This window comes from Vicugna pacos, chromosome 6 (assembly GCF_048564905.1).
Source record: "Vicugna pacos chromosome 6, VicPac4, whole genome shotgun sequence".
Taxonomy (NCBI): Eukaryota; Metazoa; Chordata; class Mammalia; order Artiodactyla; family Camelidae; genus Vicugna; species Vicugna pacos.
In genome coordinates, this window is record NC_132992.1 from 65,491,846 (window position 1) to 65,506,418 (window position 14,573).

At 36.3% G+C, this 14,573-nt stretch overlaps 1 protein-coding gene across 8 annotated transcripts in view; it reads left to right on the forward strand.

The window, feature by feature from the left end:
- GPHN (gephyrin) overlaps nt 1–14,573 on the forward strand; it is a 432,492-nt gene that overhangs the window by 398,291 nt on the left and 19,628 nt on the right. For all 8 annotated transcript variants that reach the window (XM_006206958.4, XM_006206955.3, XM_072963279.1 and 5 more), the window contains one exon: nt 7,811–7,898. In XM_006206958.4, coding sequence (XP_006207020.1) covers nt 7,811–7,898 — 88 coding nt within the window. The remainder of the gene's footprint in view (nt 1–7,810; nt 7,899–14,573) is intronic.

Here is a 14,573-nt window from a genome sequence, read left to right on the forward strand (position 1 = left end):
TTTCTACTTCTTCCTGATTCAGACTCAGAAAATTCTGCATTTCTAGAAATTTATCCATTTTTTCAAGGTTTTCCATTTTATTGGTGTACAATTATTTGTAGTGATCTCTTGTGATCCTTTGTACTTGTGTGGTGTTGGTTGTAACTTCTACTTTTTTGTTTCTGATTTAATTTATTTGGATTCTCTCTCTTTTTTCCTGATGAGTCTAGCTAAAGGCTTATAAATTTTATCTTTTCAAAGAACCAGCTCTTAGTTCGTTGATCTCTTTTATTGCTTTGTAAGTCTCTATTGCATTTATTTCTGCCCTGATCTTTATGATTCCTTTCCTTCTACTAACTTTGGGTTTTGTTCTTTTTCTACTTCATTTAGGTGTAAGGTTAGGTTGTTTATTTGAAGTTTTTCTTGTTTCCTTAGGTAGTCTTGTATCACTATAAACTGCCTCTTAGAACTGCTTTTTGCTGTGTCCCATAGTTTTAGGTTGTTATGATTTCATTTTCATTTATTTTTAGGTATTTTTTTATTTCCTCTTCAACTTCTTCAGTGACCATTTGGTTGGATAGTGGCATATTATTTAGCCCACGCGTGTTTGGGGGTTTTTTTGTTTTTTGTATTTTCATTTAGTTAATTTCTAGTCTTAAAGTGTTGTGGTCAGAAAAGATGCTTGATATGAGTTCAGTATCCTTAAATTTATTGAGATTTGTTTTGTGACCTAGTATGTATTCTGTCCTGGAGAATGTTCCATATGCGTTTGAGAAGAATGTATATTCTGCTGCTTTTGGGTAGAATGGTCTATATGTATCAACTAAGTCCATCAGGTCTAAAACGTCATTTAAGGCCAATGTTTCTTTATTGATTTTCTGCCTAGATGATCTGTCCATTGCTGTAAGTGGGATGTTAAATCCCCTACTATTATTCTGTTGATATCAATTTCTTCCTTTATGTTTGTTAATATTTTCTTTATATATTTAGGTTCTCATATTGGTTATATGTATGTTTTCAATTGATTTATCTTCTTGTTGGATTGATCTCTTTATCCTTATGAACTGTCGTTCTTTGTCTCTTGTAGCAGTCTTTATTTTAAAGTCTATTTGTCTTATAAAAGTATTGCTACTCAAACTTTCTTTTCTTTTCCATTTGCATGGAATAAATACCTTTTTCCCTCCCATGCTTTTCAGTCTGTGTGTATTTAGATCTGAAGTGAGTCTCTTACAGACAGCACATGTAAGCATCTTATTTTTTTTCATTCATTCAGCCACTCTGTGTCTTTAGATTGGAGCACATATACACTCAAAGTAATTATTGATAGGTATGTACTTACTGCCGTTTTGTTACTTTTTTTGGTTAGTTTTTAGTTCCTTTCTTTCTCTTTTGCTCTCTTCCCTTGTGATTTGATGACTGTCTTTATTGCTTTGTTTCTCTCTTTTTGTCTGTGTGTATCTATTATAGATTTTTGGTTTGTGGTTACCATAAGGTTTATATATAGCAACCTACATGTATATGTGATCATTTTAAGATGATGATATCTCAAGTTCAAACACAGTCTAACAAACCTGCATTTTTACTTTCTCCCTGCATGTTAATATGTTTGATATCATATTTTACGTATTTTTGTTTCTGTATCTTTAACTGCTTATTGTGGATATAGATGATTTTATGAATTTTGTCATTTACCCTTCCTACTAGCTTTGGGAGTGGTTGGTTTACTACTTTTACTGAATACTTATACTGTACTACTTATACTACATTGCCTTTAACAATGAGATTTTTCCTTTCATTATTTTCATATTTCTAGTTGTGGGCTTTTCTTTTTCACTTAGAGAAGTCCCTTTCTTGTAAAACCAGTTTAGTGGCGTTGAACTCCGAGCTTTCGCTCGTCTTTAAAACTCTCTCTCTACTCTAAATCTGAATGGTAGCCTTGCTGGGTAGCATATTCTTTGCTGTAGGATTTTACCTTTCATCATTTTAAATGTATTATGCCACTCCTTTCTGGCCTGCAAAGTTTCTGCTTAAAAGTCAGCTGACCCTGTTACGAGAGTTCCCATGAATGTGACTAGCTGCTTTTCCATTGCTATTTGTAAGATTCTGTGTCTTTAATTTTTGTCATTTTTATTACACTGTGCCATAGTGTGGACCATTTGGATTGATTGGTCTGAGACTCTTTGCTTCCCAGTTCTGGGTGTTTATTTCCTTCCCCTGGAAGATTTCAGCTATTATTACTTCAAATAGGTTCTCTGCCCCTTCCTTCTTCTCCTTCTGGGACCCTGTTAATGTGAAAATTAATGCATTTGATGTCCCAGAGCCTTTTAAATTATCCTCATTTCTTAAAAATTCTTTTTTACTTTTTCTCTTCAGCCTGAGTAATTCCCACTACTCTTTCAGTTAATTTATCCATTCCTCTGTATCACCTAATTTACTGTTGATATCATTTAGTATATTTTTAAGTTTAGTTATTGTATTCTTCATCTCTCTTTGGTTCTTCTTTATATTCTAACTCTTTGTTAAACTTTTTACTGTGTTCATCCATTGTTCTCCTGAGTTCACTGAGCATCTGTATGATCATTATCTTGGACTCTTTATTGGGTAGATTATTTATCTCCATTTCATTTAGTTCTTCTTCTGGGGTTTTATCTTGTTCTTTTATTTGGAGCATATTCCTTTGTCACCTCATTTTGCCTAACTGTTTGTGTGTATTTGTATGTATTAGATAGGTCGGTTACATTTCCCAGTCTTGGATCAGTGACCTTATATAGGTGATGTCCTATGGGGCCCAACAGCACTCTCCCCTCTGGTCACCAGAACTATGTGATCTAGGGGTGCCGAGTGGGCTGAATGGCCCTTCTCTTGGGGTTGGTCGACTACTCTGGGCATGCTGTTAAGCAGGGCTGTTCCCAGCCCAGATGGCTGCTAGGCCTTGCATTATGAGGAGGCTGTTGGCTGCTGGTAAATAGCGCCAGGTCTTGGCATGGCTGGTTTCACAGCCTTGGGGGTTCCAGGGGTGTTGTTTGCCCACTAGTGGCCAGGGCTGCAAGGAACCAGGGGTCCAAAGGCTGTTGCTGACCCACTGATGGGTGTTTCAGATCCCAACACCATTGGCTGTGAGTCCCCAGTGTCTGAGACTGGTATTTACCTGCTGGTGGATGGGTCCTGGTACTGATAATCTAGAAGGATTCCAAAATTGCGCTTGCCAGCACCAGTGCCCCTGTGATAAAAAGAGCTCCCCAAAATGGTTTCTGCCAGTATCTATGTCCTCGGGGGAATCCCAGTGATCTCCTGCCTCTCTGGGAGGCTTCTCCAGGTAGGTCTGACACTGACTCCTATCATATTACTGCCTCTGTGCTGAGTCTAGGAGCTATGAGATTTTGTATTTGTCCTTTAAGAGCAGAGTATCTATTTCCCAAAGCTCTCTGGCTTTCTTGAACACATATCCCACCTGCCTTCAATGCCAGACATTCTAGGGGCTTGTCTTTCCAGTGCAGGGCCCCTAGACTGGGGAGCCAAATGTGGGGCTTGTACCCCTTGCCCCTTGGGGATGATCTCTGCAGTTGTGATTATCCTTTTGTTTGTGGGTTGCCTACCCAGGGGTGGGTCTTTTCTATACTGTGTCTTTGCCTCTCCTGCCCATCTCATTGTGGTTCCTTCTTTATATCCTCAGCTGTAGAAAATCTTTTCTGTTAGTCTTCAGGTCACTCTCAGGACAGTTTCTCTGTAAATAGTTGTAATTTTGGTGTGCCTATGGGAGGAGGTGAGCTCAGGGTCTTCTTCCTCCACCATCTTGGCCCTATTCCAGATACAAATTTAAAAAGTAAAGAGTCTGAACTGAAAGTGGATCCCAAATGCTCAGTGAAATCTGAAAAGATGTAATAGTCAAAAGATATCATACCCTCTAAACATATTCCTCCTTCACAAAAACTGATTAGTATATAAAGTCTTGAATAAGCCACATTCATTCTCTGACAGATTTATTGTGAAATATACTTCTCCTGTATCTTTTATCTATCTTTCTATTAAGCTTAAACTTCTTTAGCATCTGATTAAATTAGGACCTAGGAAGAGTGTTGTTATTATTATTGGTGGCCATATCCCAAGTTGAAGGTGAATGTCTTAGCTTTGGGGGGAAAAATGCTTTTATTTTTTTCACTCAAGTCAAATAGTTAAACGTTCCTGATGTTCAAAAAGTAAGAGGAACAAAAGTATGATCTACAAGATGACTATCATATTGAATGACTGCATCAGTTTTACCCTCTCTGCTTCAGTCTATACGTGAAGAGAAAATAGTCACTGTGTTTATTATATAAATTTCAGTATTTCCATAGACTACAATGTCTTAGAATTGAAAGGAATTTCTGATATTAGCTTCTCCAATCTTTTGCCCAATGGAGGTGTTAGAGAAAATTTCTAACAGCTAGCCACCAGATTTTTGTTCAGTGCTCTTAGTGAGAAAGATCTTATTTGCCTCACAAAGCAGCACCTTTATTGTTGGGTGGCTTTTATGGTAAGGATGTTTTTCCATTACACTGAGCCAAAATCTGTATCCCTGTTTCTTTCTCTATTAGTTCTAATTCTGCCCTCTGGAGCAGCACCAAATAAATTGACTACGTGACGGTCTCTCAAAGAAAAGTACTATTTATCATTACATAAATGTTAAGTTGTATCTTCTCTTCCATCCAGAGACAATGTTATTTTCCCATAATGTCATTATAGTTGTAATAATTATATACTGTTCAGTCCCAAAGCTACTTTGGAGAGATTGAGTTGAGGCCAGGGTTCATTCAGTTCATTTATTGAATGCCTACAATGTACAAGGATTTGGCAAGGCAGTCAAGAAGCCTAGATAAAAACAAACCCTGTCATGTGAGACAGTCATGTATTGTTGTATTATCTATAAAACTTTGCTTTTTATAATTTGTTTCCTCTGTTTATGCTTTTTAGTTCTTTTAACTTTAAACTCCACTTTGACATTAAAATGCCATTCCTGCTGCTTGACATATTTACTTTTGCCTAATGTCTTTTTGCCCTACCCTTTATTTTTCTTTCATCTCTTTTAAGTATATCCCTTGTAATAACATTCAAATGGGATTTGAGCTTTAAAAAAGTCAGTCTTCATCTGCCTTAAGTTACTATAACTCTGATCCTAGCATGAAATTTGTTTTGCTTTACCATGAAGTTTGCTATAAATTATTCTCTTGATGATTGTTTTTCATCTTACTTTATGTTTACCATTTATACTACTTTGTTATTTCTTCCTAGTCCTTTTCCCTGTTACTGGTCTGATCAAGATGCTGTTTCCTTTCACTCATTATTTTGGAAAATAATGCTTTCTTTTGAATTTCTGATACTCATAATCAAACACTCATTTCTCCACCATTACATTTTTAAAAGGTACTAACTATATCCCTCTTACAAGCTTTCCCGTTTCCTCCGTGCACCTCCTACACCAATGAGACCTTTAGAATACTTCTGCTTCTCCCATCTTCTCCCACCTCTCAACTTTTACGCATTGCTGAGATAATGCTTTTAAATCTAGACTATTCTTTAGTTTTCTCTTGCAATGTATCTACAACTTCTGGGGAATCCATGTTTAGTGCATATGTTGTAATTCCCCAGGTTATTTGATCATTTTTCATTTAGATTTAGTTATATAGTTTATAAATGTGTATGTGTATATTTTACTAGTGTTTTCTTTCCTCTTCATCTTCCCCTATCTTGAGATCTCTGATCTGATTAAATTTTTTATTTAGAGTCATTTTTCCAGAACACATTGTTGATTTATTATCTGAATCTTTGCATTTTCACAATATTATTCTTCTATCCTGACAGGTGAATGGTGTCTGACTGGGTATTGGAGTTGGGGGTTGCAAGCCTTTTTTCTTAGTTTAGGCTGATATTAATCTACTATTTTATAGTTTTTGTTATTGTGGGTAAGAAATCCAAAGCCTATATTCTTTTTTCCTTTGTTAGTAAATCTAATCTTTCTGTCTGACAGTTTGTAAGATTTTCTCTTTATCCTTGAAATAATGAAATTTTACCAGAACATTCTCAGTTTTATAATTTGTCATTCTTGCCTAGAACTTAGTAAATCTTATCATTCTCCAAGCTGGAGTCGTTCCAAATAAGTGAAATTTTCCGCTATTCCACCCCCACCCCCACCATTAGCTCTTCTTTTTCCTTATGGAATTTCTCTTAACCTCTATGCTATGCCACTTCCCAACTGTTTATCTCTTGTAGAGCCTTTTGGGTGGATCTCAAGTTCCTCTCCTTACCTCTGTCATCCCTGGATAAAATGTGAAATGATGTCCTAGTTACAAATCTTCTTTTCCTCCTCCTCCTCTTCGTATTTCTCCTCCTCTTCATTCTCCCATCAAATAGTACATTAAGGGAAAGAAAAATGAACAAACTTCTCTACCAGGAGAGATTTGGGAGGACATACGCTATCTCATTGAGACATCATTTGACTTCAAGTTTAAAAATACCTGCTTAAGCAAAGGACAGATTTATGGGAAGATAATAGGGTTGTCTCATAGAACCCAAGACCAAGAATAGGCCTCAAGAGAGACCAAAAACAAGAACTAGAGAATCAGAAGTTCTACTGTTCCCTTTTTTAGATATACATGTCAGATGTCCATGGGGAAAGGGGGGAAACAACCCTATACCCCACAGGGTAAGAAGTTCTTAGAAAACAAAGTGTAGGCTGGACAAATATTCCTCAAAAGCCACCTTTTCTGACCTCCACCATTTGAAGGGAAATGCAAGTGCAGTGCACATTGCCCATTAGCTTTGTATGATTTTTAAGTTGTAACTAAACCGTTCCTTTCAGCTATTCCCTGCTGTCCTGTCCCCCCATAAGCCCTGACATTTTGGTTTTTCTCATTTGATCAATTTCAAGTTAGGCCTTTGCAACCCTTCTAACATCCACAGGATAAGACTCTTGATTTCACTCCATCCTTCTCCCTGGGCCTTTCATCTGTACAGTCAAAGGGGCTAGTGCACTTGTCTCTTCAGCTGACTATCAGGAATCTGCCTCTTTTCAGTCCCAAATTTTCATCCTGTCCCTTTACCCTCTCAGAATATTTTACATGGTCTCTGCCTTCTTTATTCTTTTTGCCTCTACCCTTTCTTTTCCCAGTAAATACCTACTGGCTCTTCATATTTTTAGGGAACCCCACCCACCCTTTTCCCATTAAAGTTCAAATTCTTGAGCTTGAGGGCCCTCCAAAATTGTGTCCTATACCACCTGTCCCGGCTGTTCCAAGTCAAGTCCTTCACTCTAAACAGTTCATTTTCCCCACTGATCTAGAACACCACCAGCTTTATCACAGGCCAATCCTCTTGCTTACAAGGCCATTTCCCATTCCTTCCACCTGTAAAAATTCATCCCATTCCTCAAGGCCTAACTAGATAAGTCATATTCCCTTTAAAGAATCCTAAGTCTCCAACACCTGTGGTGACCAACTGTCCTGGTGTGCCTGAAATTTCCTAGGACACGTAACTTTCAGCACTAAATCTGGGATATTCCTAGGCAAAGTGGGATGGGTAGACAGCCTACCCACCCCTCACTGTCTCTCCTCATTATGCTGCCTTGGTCAGTAGAGCAAAAAGCCATGGAGGTACCAGTCACCACTACTTCCACACTTACAAGCTTCTTTCTCCACAGTGAGATATGCTCCTTTTGGGCAGAGACCTTTTTGATTCCCACTTTATACAGAATATAATGCTGTACTCATGTTAATGCCTACTCATTGAATAGGTGGTTTTATTTTAAGTTGGCACTATATTTAAAATCTTATCTTTATTTGTCTTTATTTTTTTCCAGCCCAGATGACTTACTCAATGCCTTGAATGAGGGTATCAGTCGTGCTGATGTCATCATCACATCAGGGGGTGTATCCATGGGGGAAAAGGTATGAAAAAATGTGGTTCATGAAATACACTTGATTAACTGTGGTCTGGTATCCATAACCAGACCCCCACAAAGCTTGAAGTTCATGGGTCTTCAGAAATTTCTGAGCATTCTAAAAGGGATGTGGTGCAGATAGGTCAGAGAGCTTACCATCTCAAATTACATTCAGAAATGAAGATGTTAAAAATGTAGGTAGGTATTCGCTTTACAGCAAATTGCTGAATCAGTCTTCTCCCAAAGTCTCCTAGAGGTCTTTAGCCTGGGGTGGAGCAGATTGCTGCAGACCTCTCCTGAGATCACAAAGGCTAGGGGCTGAGGTCTGCACTTTAGTGAAGCTATAAGAAATAATTTGTAACATGTCTGTTATCATTACCATCAAACTGCCTGTGGTGCTCTGTGCATCACAAGAGCAAACCCTGAAGTTGAGTACTTAAATGTTAAATTTATTACTTCCAGACTGTTTTATATAAAATTTATCTTGGTTGCTTAATTATGGGACAATACATATTTGGCAGACCTAAAGTTTGCTTTTCCAATACTCCTGAAGAGGCAACAAGCTTATAACTTACACAGGCTTGGCAACTGTGGCTCAGTTATGGTGAGGACAAAGCATTTCGCAACCTTAACCTTCTTTGTTAATGCTAACAAAGATGACATTTATCTTAGGGATTTATTCACAAGTAAACAGAGCCTATATAGTTAAAGCATATTGGTTTTCTTTATTTCACTCTCTGTGTGGTAAGATACTTACACTAAACCTTTAATTTCCTGGGAAGGAGATTTTTGGAACTGGGCTTCGCAGAATATTCTACAGGAGCTAATAATTGTCCTCCCTGAGGGGGAATGAGATGAAAGAAGAACCAGGAAGAAAGAGATAAAGCATAAATGCAGCAAACTTCTGCCAGCCTGCAAGTTTAATCCCCCCAAAATTCCAGTGTATTTCAGTAGTGGAAAGAAAGAAAAATGTAAGAGATAGAACATCTGCTGAGCCAGAAAACCAGTTACTGAAAAGACAGGGACGTCAAGGAAAGATCCAGAAGCATTATGTAGCAGGCATGAATTTTAAGTGCAGAAACTCAGGTATACAAGAAATTTATTTACTTGATTCAACTCAGATTTTACCTATGCTGCAGAACTGGCAGGAAATTTTATTTATGTCACTATGGGACTAATCACTTCTAAGAATTATGCCAAGGTACTGGGAGCAGCTTGAGAGGCAACAGAACATCAAGGAGACACATCCGGTCACCAGTCTGTGCTGGATACATCTAAAGTGTTGTTGTAGGGCCATTAGACCTCAGATCTTTGCTCCTGTCGACTGAAAAAAAAAAAAAAAAAAAAAAGCACAACCTGAAAGTTGAGAATTATATTTCATTTGGTGGACATACTGAGGACTTAAGCCTGGGTGGCAGCCTCTCACATAGCTGTAAGGGTCTGTTCTGAAACGGTAAGGGAGGAACCAAGATATATAGGAGTTTTGGCAAAACAAAACAAACTAAAAAAACCAAAAACAGGTAGTCAGAACATCAAAAGATTAGTGCTAATTAAAGAAAATACAGACATATCAAGTTGATGGATTTACTACTTTTCTGTGTTTGGGAAGATGCAAGAATCTGGGCTCAATGAAATCATTTCTTTGTTATACATCTTAACTATCTAGGGCCAGTATCCTGTTTTTCTCCATCCTGAATCCCCTCGGGGCAGCTGCAGTAGCTCATGGCTTGATGGCTGCAACATCTTTTGTTTACAAGATAACAGGCAACATTCTTTGTACACACTCCCTTAGGCTACACTAGCAGCAGTGGGATCAAGAGGAGGCGGGGAGCCTCAGGGCAGAGGAAAGGGGGCCCTACTGCTTGTGGGACCCACAGGCCTCTATCATCTTCTCAGCCAAGGAGAAAGGGCTCTTCCACAGTTGCTTCTCTCAGAATCTCTCCCCACCCCCAATCTCCCCCTGTCCCACATAGCCTTTCCAAAGTTTTCACTTTTATAAAATACCAAAAGTTTCAGGTAAACAGTATCTGCTTTTTGCCCTAAAAAATAAAGAATTATGCATTACTATAAATTTTTCACCACGTATGGAATTTTAAAATAGCTCAAAGGCAATGAAAGGTATAGATAACCGAGAAGGATACACGATACTCTAGACTGAACACCCAGTAATTGTTTTTGCCTATTTCAGAGTCTCTTAATTTTTCTTGACAGTGTCTCCCCCACCCTATATGATCAAAATTATCACAAAGATCATTAGTGATACGAAAAAGGGCTGGTCTCATAGGCTTACCCTGAACTTAGCAACAAGAGTGTTAATTAACCATATAGGTCTCTCTTTGTTTGTTTTGCAAATCTAGAGCCATACAGCAATAGAACATTAAAACTAATCAACAATATGCCAAGCAAATAAATACAATATAATTTCTCTTATCATTTCATTCGGTCCTATGTCATTCTAGTTCTGCTAGATCTTGGGTTAGCAATCTGCTTTCTTGAAGCCATCTGCTTCCATTCTATAGAGTCGTGGGATTCTTGACTCAGTCCACTGGTATTATATAAAAGTTATCTAAGCTATATTGCCTCAGAAGCCTAGAGACTATTCTTTGAGTCATCAGTAGTTCAAAATACCTATGATGGTCCTTTTCCCTAGTGCTCTGAACCTTTGCTGCAGACACAAACTATTTACTGTAGCTTATAGCAAAGCCTTCAGGCAAGGATCAGAGTAAACAGAAACTTTCCACAGATGACAGGTATTTAATGACTGTGCTTAATTCATTACTATAACTAATGATATGAGAATAGAAGATAAATAAGATTCTCTATTGGTATGCAGTATGGCTGCTTCATAAAAGTTTTGATCAGTGTTTCCCCAGTAGGTGAAAATATATTACAGACAGCAAGGGCATTGTCAAATCTCCAGACACTTCCCATAAAGCATACAATTTCTGAAATATTAATGAGATTTTACATATATGACTCTAAACTAGAGCCCAGTGAGCCTTTCTTCTCAAATATGACAGCAGCTCTCTTCCCATGAAACTCTTATAATGGTAACGTATCAAACAAACCTAACTATTTCTAACATCTCTTTTTATAAGATGAAAGAACAAATCTTTGTGACCTTTGGGAGGCCCTCTACAAAATTTCTAATATAGTCTTAGGTGTAAACAATACCCTGAAATTTTTATTTTATTTTTTTCTAAATTTTGGTCTGATCTTTAGAAGGAAAAATCAAAAGAGTGGTCAAAAAATAATTGGGTACTTGATTGAAATAGGATGATGGGTACTGGAGAAACAGTACTTGGTTATCTGATTTTTCAAAGCAACAATAAAATATTTGAAAACGAGCATAGAAGTTAACATGATCGTAAATAGTATTGGCTCATTCATAAGTGAGGAACCTTTGTTCTACATTTTTATTTATTTCCTTAAATAATCAAAGGCAAAATAAAAAGCACAAAAAGAATAACCTTTCGTATCATAGGGATAGCATTAACCAGTAAACCAAAGAATAAGTTCATCAAAACTGTGTGAACTTACTAAATTTTAATATATTTCTCAGCTTCATTTTAAACACAGGTATTATAAACCAAGCCAAATCAAAGTCACTTTAAGAGTTTTGTCCTTGTCCTGCTTTTTTTATATTTTTGAACAGACTCTTTACTTTAGAACACAGAGTGGTCCCCAGGCCACGAGGGTACTTGAAATCCTTTAAGTGGGTCTGCAAGGTTAAAACTATCTTCATAATAAAACTAAGACTTTATTTGACTTCTTTATTCTCCTCTCATGAGTGTACAGCAAGTTTTCTCAGTGGCTATATGATGTATGATATTTCATCAGACTGAATACAGAAGCAAGTAGGAAAATCCACCTGACTTCTATTAAGCCAAACATTAAAGAAATGTTTTAATTATAAAACAATGCATATATACCAATAAAGCTATTTTCAAAAAAAAGAAAGGGGCACAGGAGAGAATTCTGGGGTGCTGGTAGGTAATGTTATGATTTTTGACCTGGAATAAACTGGTGTTTCTTTACAAGTGTTAAATTTTATTTATATTTTATGAACTTTTCTGTATGTACATTATATTGTACAATAAAAATAGTAGGCAAATTGGTATTTTTTAAATGCATAAACAAGAAGTTACTTATGCTAACATGAAATGTTTCATCATTGTTATTTCCAAATGAGCCAACAAATACATATTTTTTAATTTCTTAGTTTTAGTTTCTAATATAATATATGTCAATAGACATAACCCATTTAAAAAAATAATAATAAAACTGTAGAGATCCTTAATAGATTTTAATTTAAGAGCATGTAAAAGTTCCTGACACCAAATATTTAGAGTACTGGACTTTTAAAAAAAATTTTTTCCTTGAAAAAGAAAGAACATATATAGTTATACTTCTCTATTATTATTGCTCCTAGCATAACTGCAGCCACCCATGTTCCTTATAATAAGTTTAAGAGAATAATTTCTATTGCACAGCAAAAACTAGGGGGCGTAGATTATTGAGAAATCGTATGTAAGCATTTTAGCAGACTAGCAAAGTTCATAAATACTCAGAATACAACTTTCTACAGCCTCATACATCCCTTTTGTAACTCTTAATGTAGCAAAAATGAACACATTCATTAGCATGACCCAAAGATATACCCTCTCAATAGCATATTAAACTATGAAGCAAAATATATTAATTTAAAAACAAAAATGTATTAACTTTGTCATGCTTAGTAAACAGTGATCCAGTATTCTATCTTACTTAGATAGATATCTGGTGATTATTCATTAATTAACTAACTTAATAACTGTTAAAGATTTTAAGTTACTTAAAGATTTTGAAAATTATTTTCAAGCTGATATTCTAAAAACATAATTACTATTGAAAGTAGAAGTTTGTCACAATAATGATTCGATTTCATTGAACCCAGTTTCACATTTTTTGCACAGTCTTAAGTATTATGTAAGAATAGTGTCAGCTTATTTGATGAAAACACCTGTATAATTTTAGGGAAAAAAACTAAGTGAAATAAAATGTATTTGCCTAATTTTACTTAACACTGATAAATAAGAGAAAGAACATGCCTGGGTTTTCTTATTAACCAAAATGATTAAGCTAGTCTTATTTACCAAAGACTTACCATAACTGTGTGAACTTTGATTCTTAAAATTATAAGAAGTATGTTTTTTAGTGTAGTGTATTTAAAATTATAAGATAAATTTTCTTATTATCTGGGAATTTTAGGAAGATTCTGTTTATATAAGTGCCTATTTATCTCTCTAAATCAATCAGAATAGCATACCTTTAATTTAAGAGACGTTATGATTGTTTTGGTGTGTTAGGTTTTTTCCCCTGGCAAAGCAAACTTTGTTAAGTGGGCCTGAGGTTGGGGCTTTTCTTTCCCAGTCCTGGTGAAACCAGAGAGTTGGGGTTGAGAGGCTCTTTTGTTGCCTTCCCAACACCACCCTCACATGAACTCAGATGGAGAGAGGTAGGGTAGGGGCACCCTGAATCTTCAGCACATTCTACTTGGTGGTCTCACAGGCAAATAATTTTTGAATACCCTCCAGACATAGGAAAACATTTCACACAAAATGAGATAAACACCTTTCTGAATCACAGGCACATAGACACACAGACACATAAAGTACAGCTTCAGTTTTACATCTTCAACCACAGGCAAGAGTAAACACAGAAACAAAAATTCCTCAGTCTACAAATAAAGAACTATTTTCCCTCCTAGATGTCGCAAAGTTCTTGATTCATTTAGGCTCAAGATGACAGTAAGACAAATAAACAAAAAAGATTAACAAACCAGATTCTCTGTCTCCTCTTACCTAACAGAGAATAGATTTCAATCATCCGTTTATAGGGATCACCAAATTGTCGGACCATAAAACCAAATTCCCAGTCTTTGCTGCCACAAGGGGGAATACCGTGTTGGCCACTTACAGAAGCAAAAATAGAACCAAAATCAATAGAGGAGGCAAAAGTAGAAGAACCACAAGTTAGCAGAGTTCAAGTTTTATTGCTGCTTGTCATTCACTCCAGGAAACAAAGATGTGTCCAGGTTTAAGCCACCCATAAAGTACACTTTTCTGGCAGTCAAGTTTACTTGGCTTTATCAGATAAATCAATGAGGCATCTCAGTGAAACCTTGAGAATTATTAAAGTATAATTTTTTAAAGATAAAATCATGAGCCTCATAAATACATATTTTTTCATTATATAAAATAAATGTGTCAAAGATTTTATTTAACTCGTTAATTAGTGAGGGGGCCAGTAAGATGTTGCAACTGGTTCAGAGAATTCAGAGAACACAGGCATGTATATAGGTAATTAAGAATCCTGAAATCAGTTTACTGGTAGATGCGAAACTGTTTTATATCCACAGGCAAATAATCAATTACATCTCCACCAACAGAATTAGTTTGCATTTCTTTGGATAACAATCATGTGCACTATCAGTTTTCTACAGCTTAATTTTTGTAAAATAGCTCAAAGACAGTGAAAGTCACAAATAACCTAGCAGCTTGTGCTACAGTGAACATCCAGTAAACTTTTTTTTCCTATTTCAAAGTCTTCGACAATTTTTCTGATGTTGTTTACTCTTACTTGAGTTGAGGGAAAGATCTGTTTCCTTCATCCTTTCATTTTTCTTCCTTATCCAACTCTG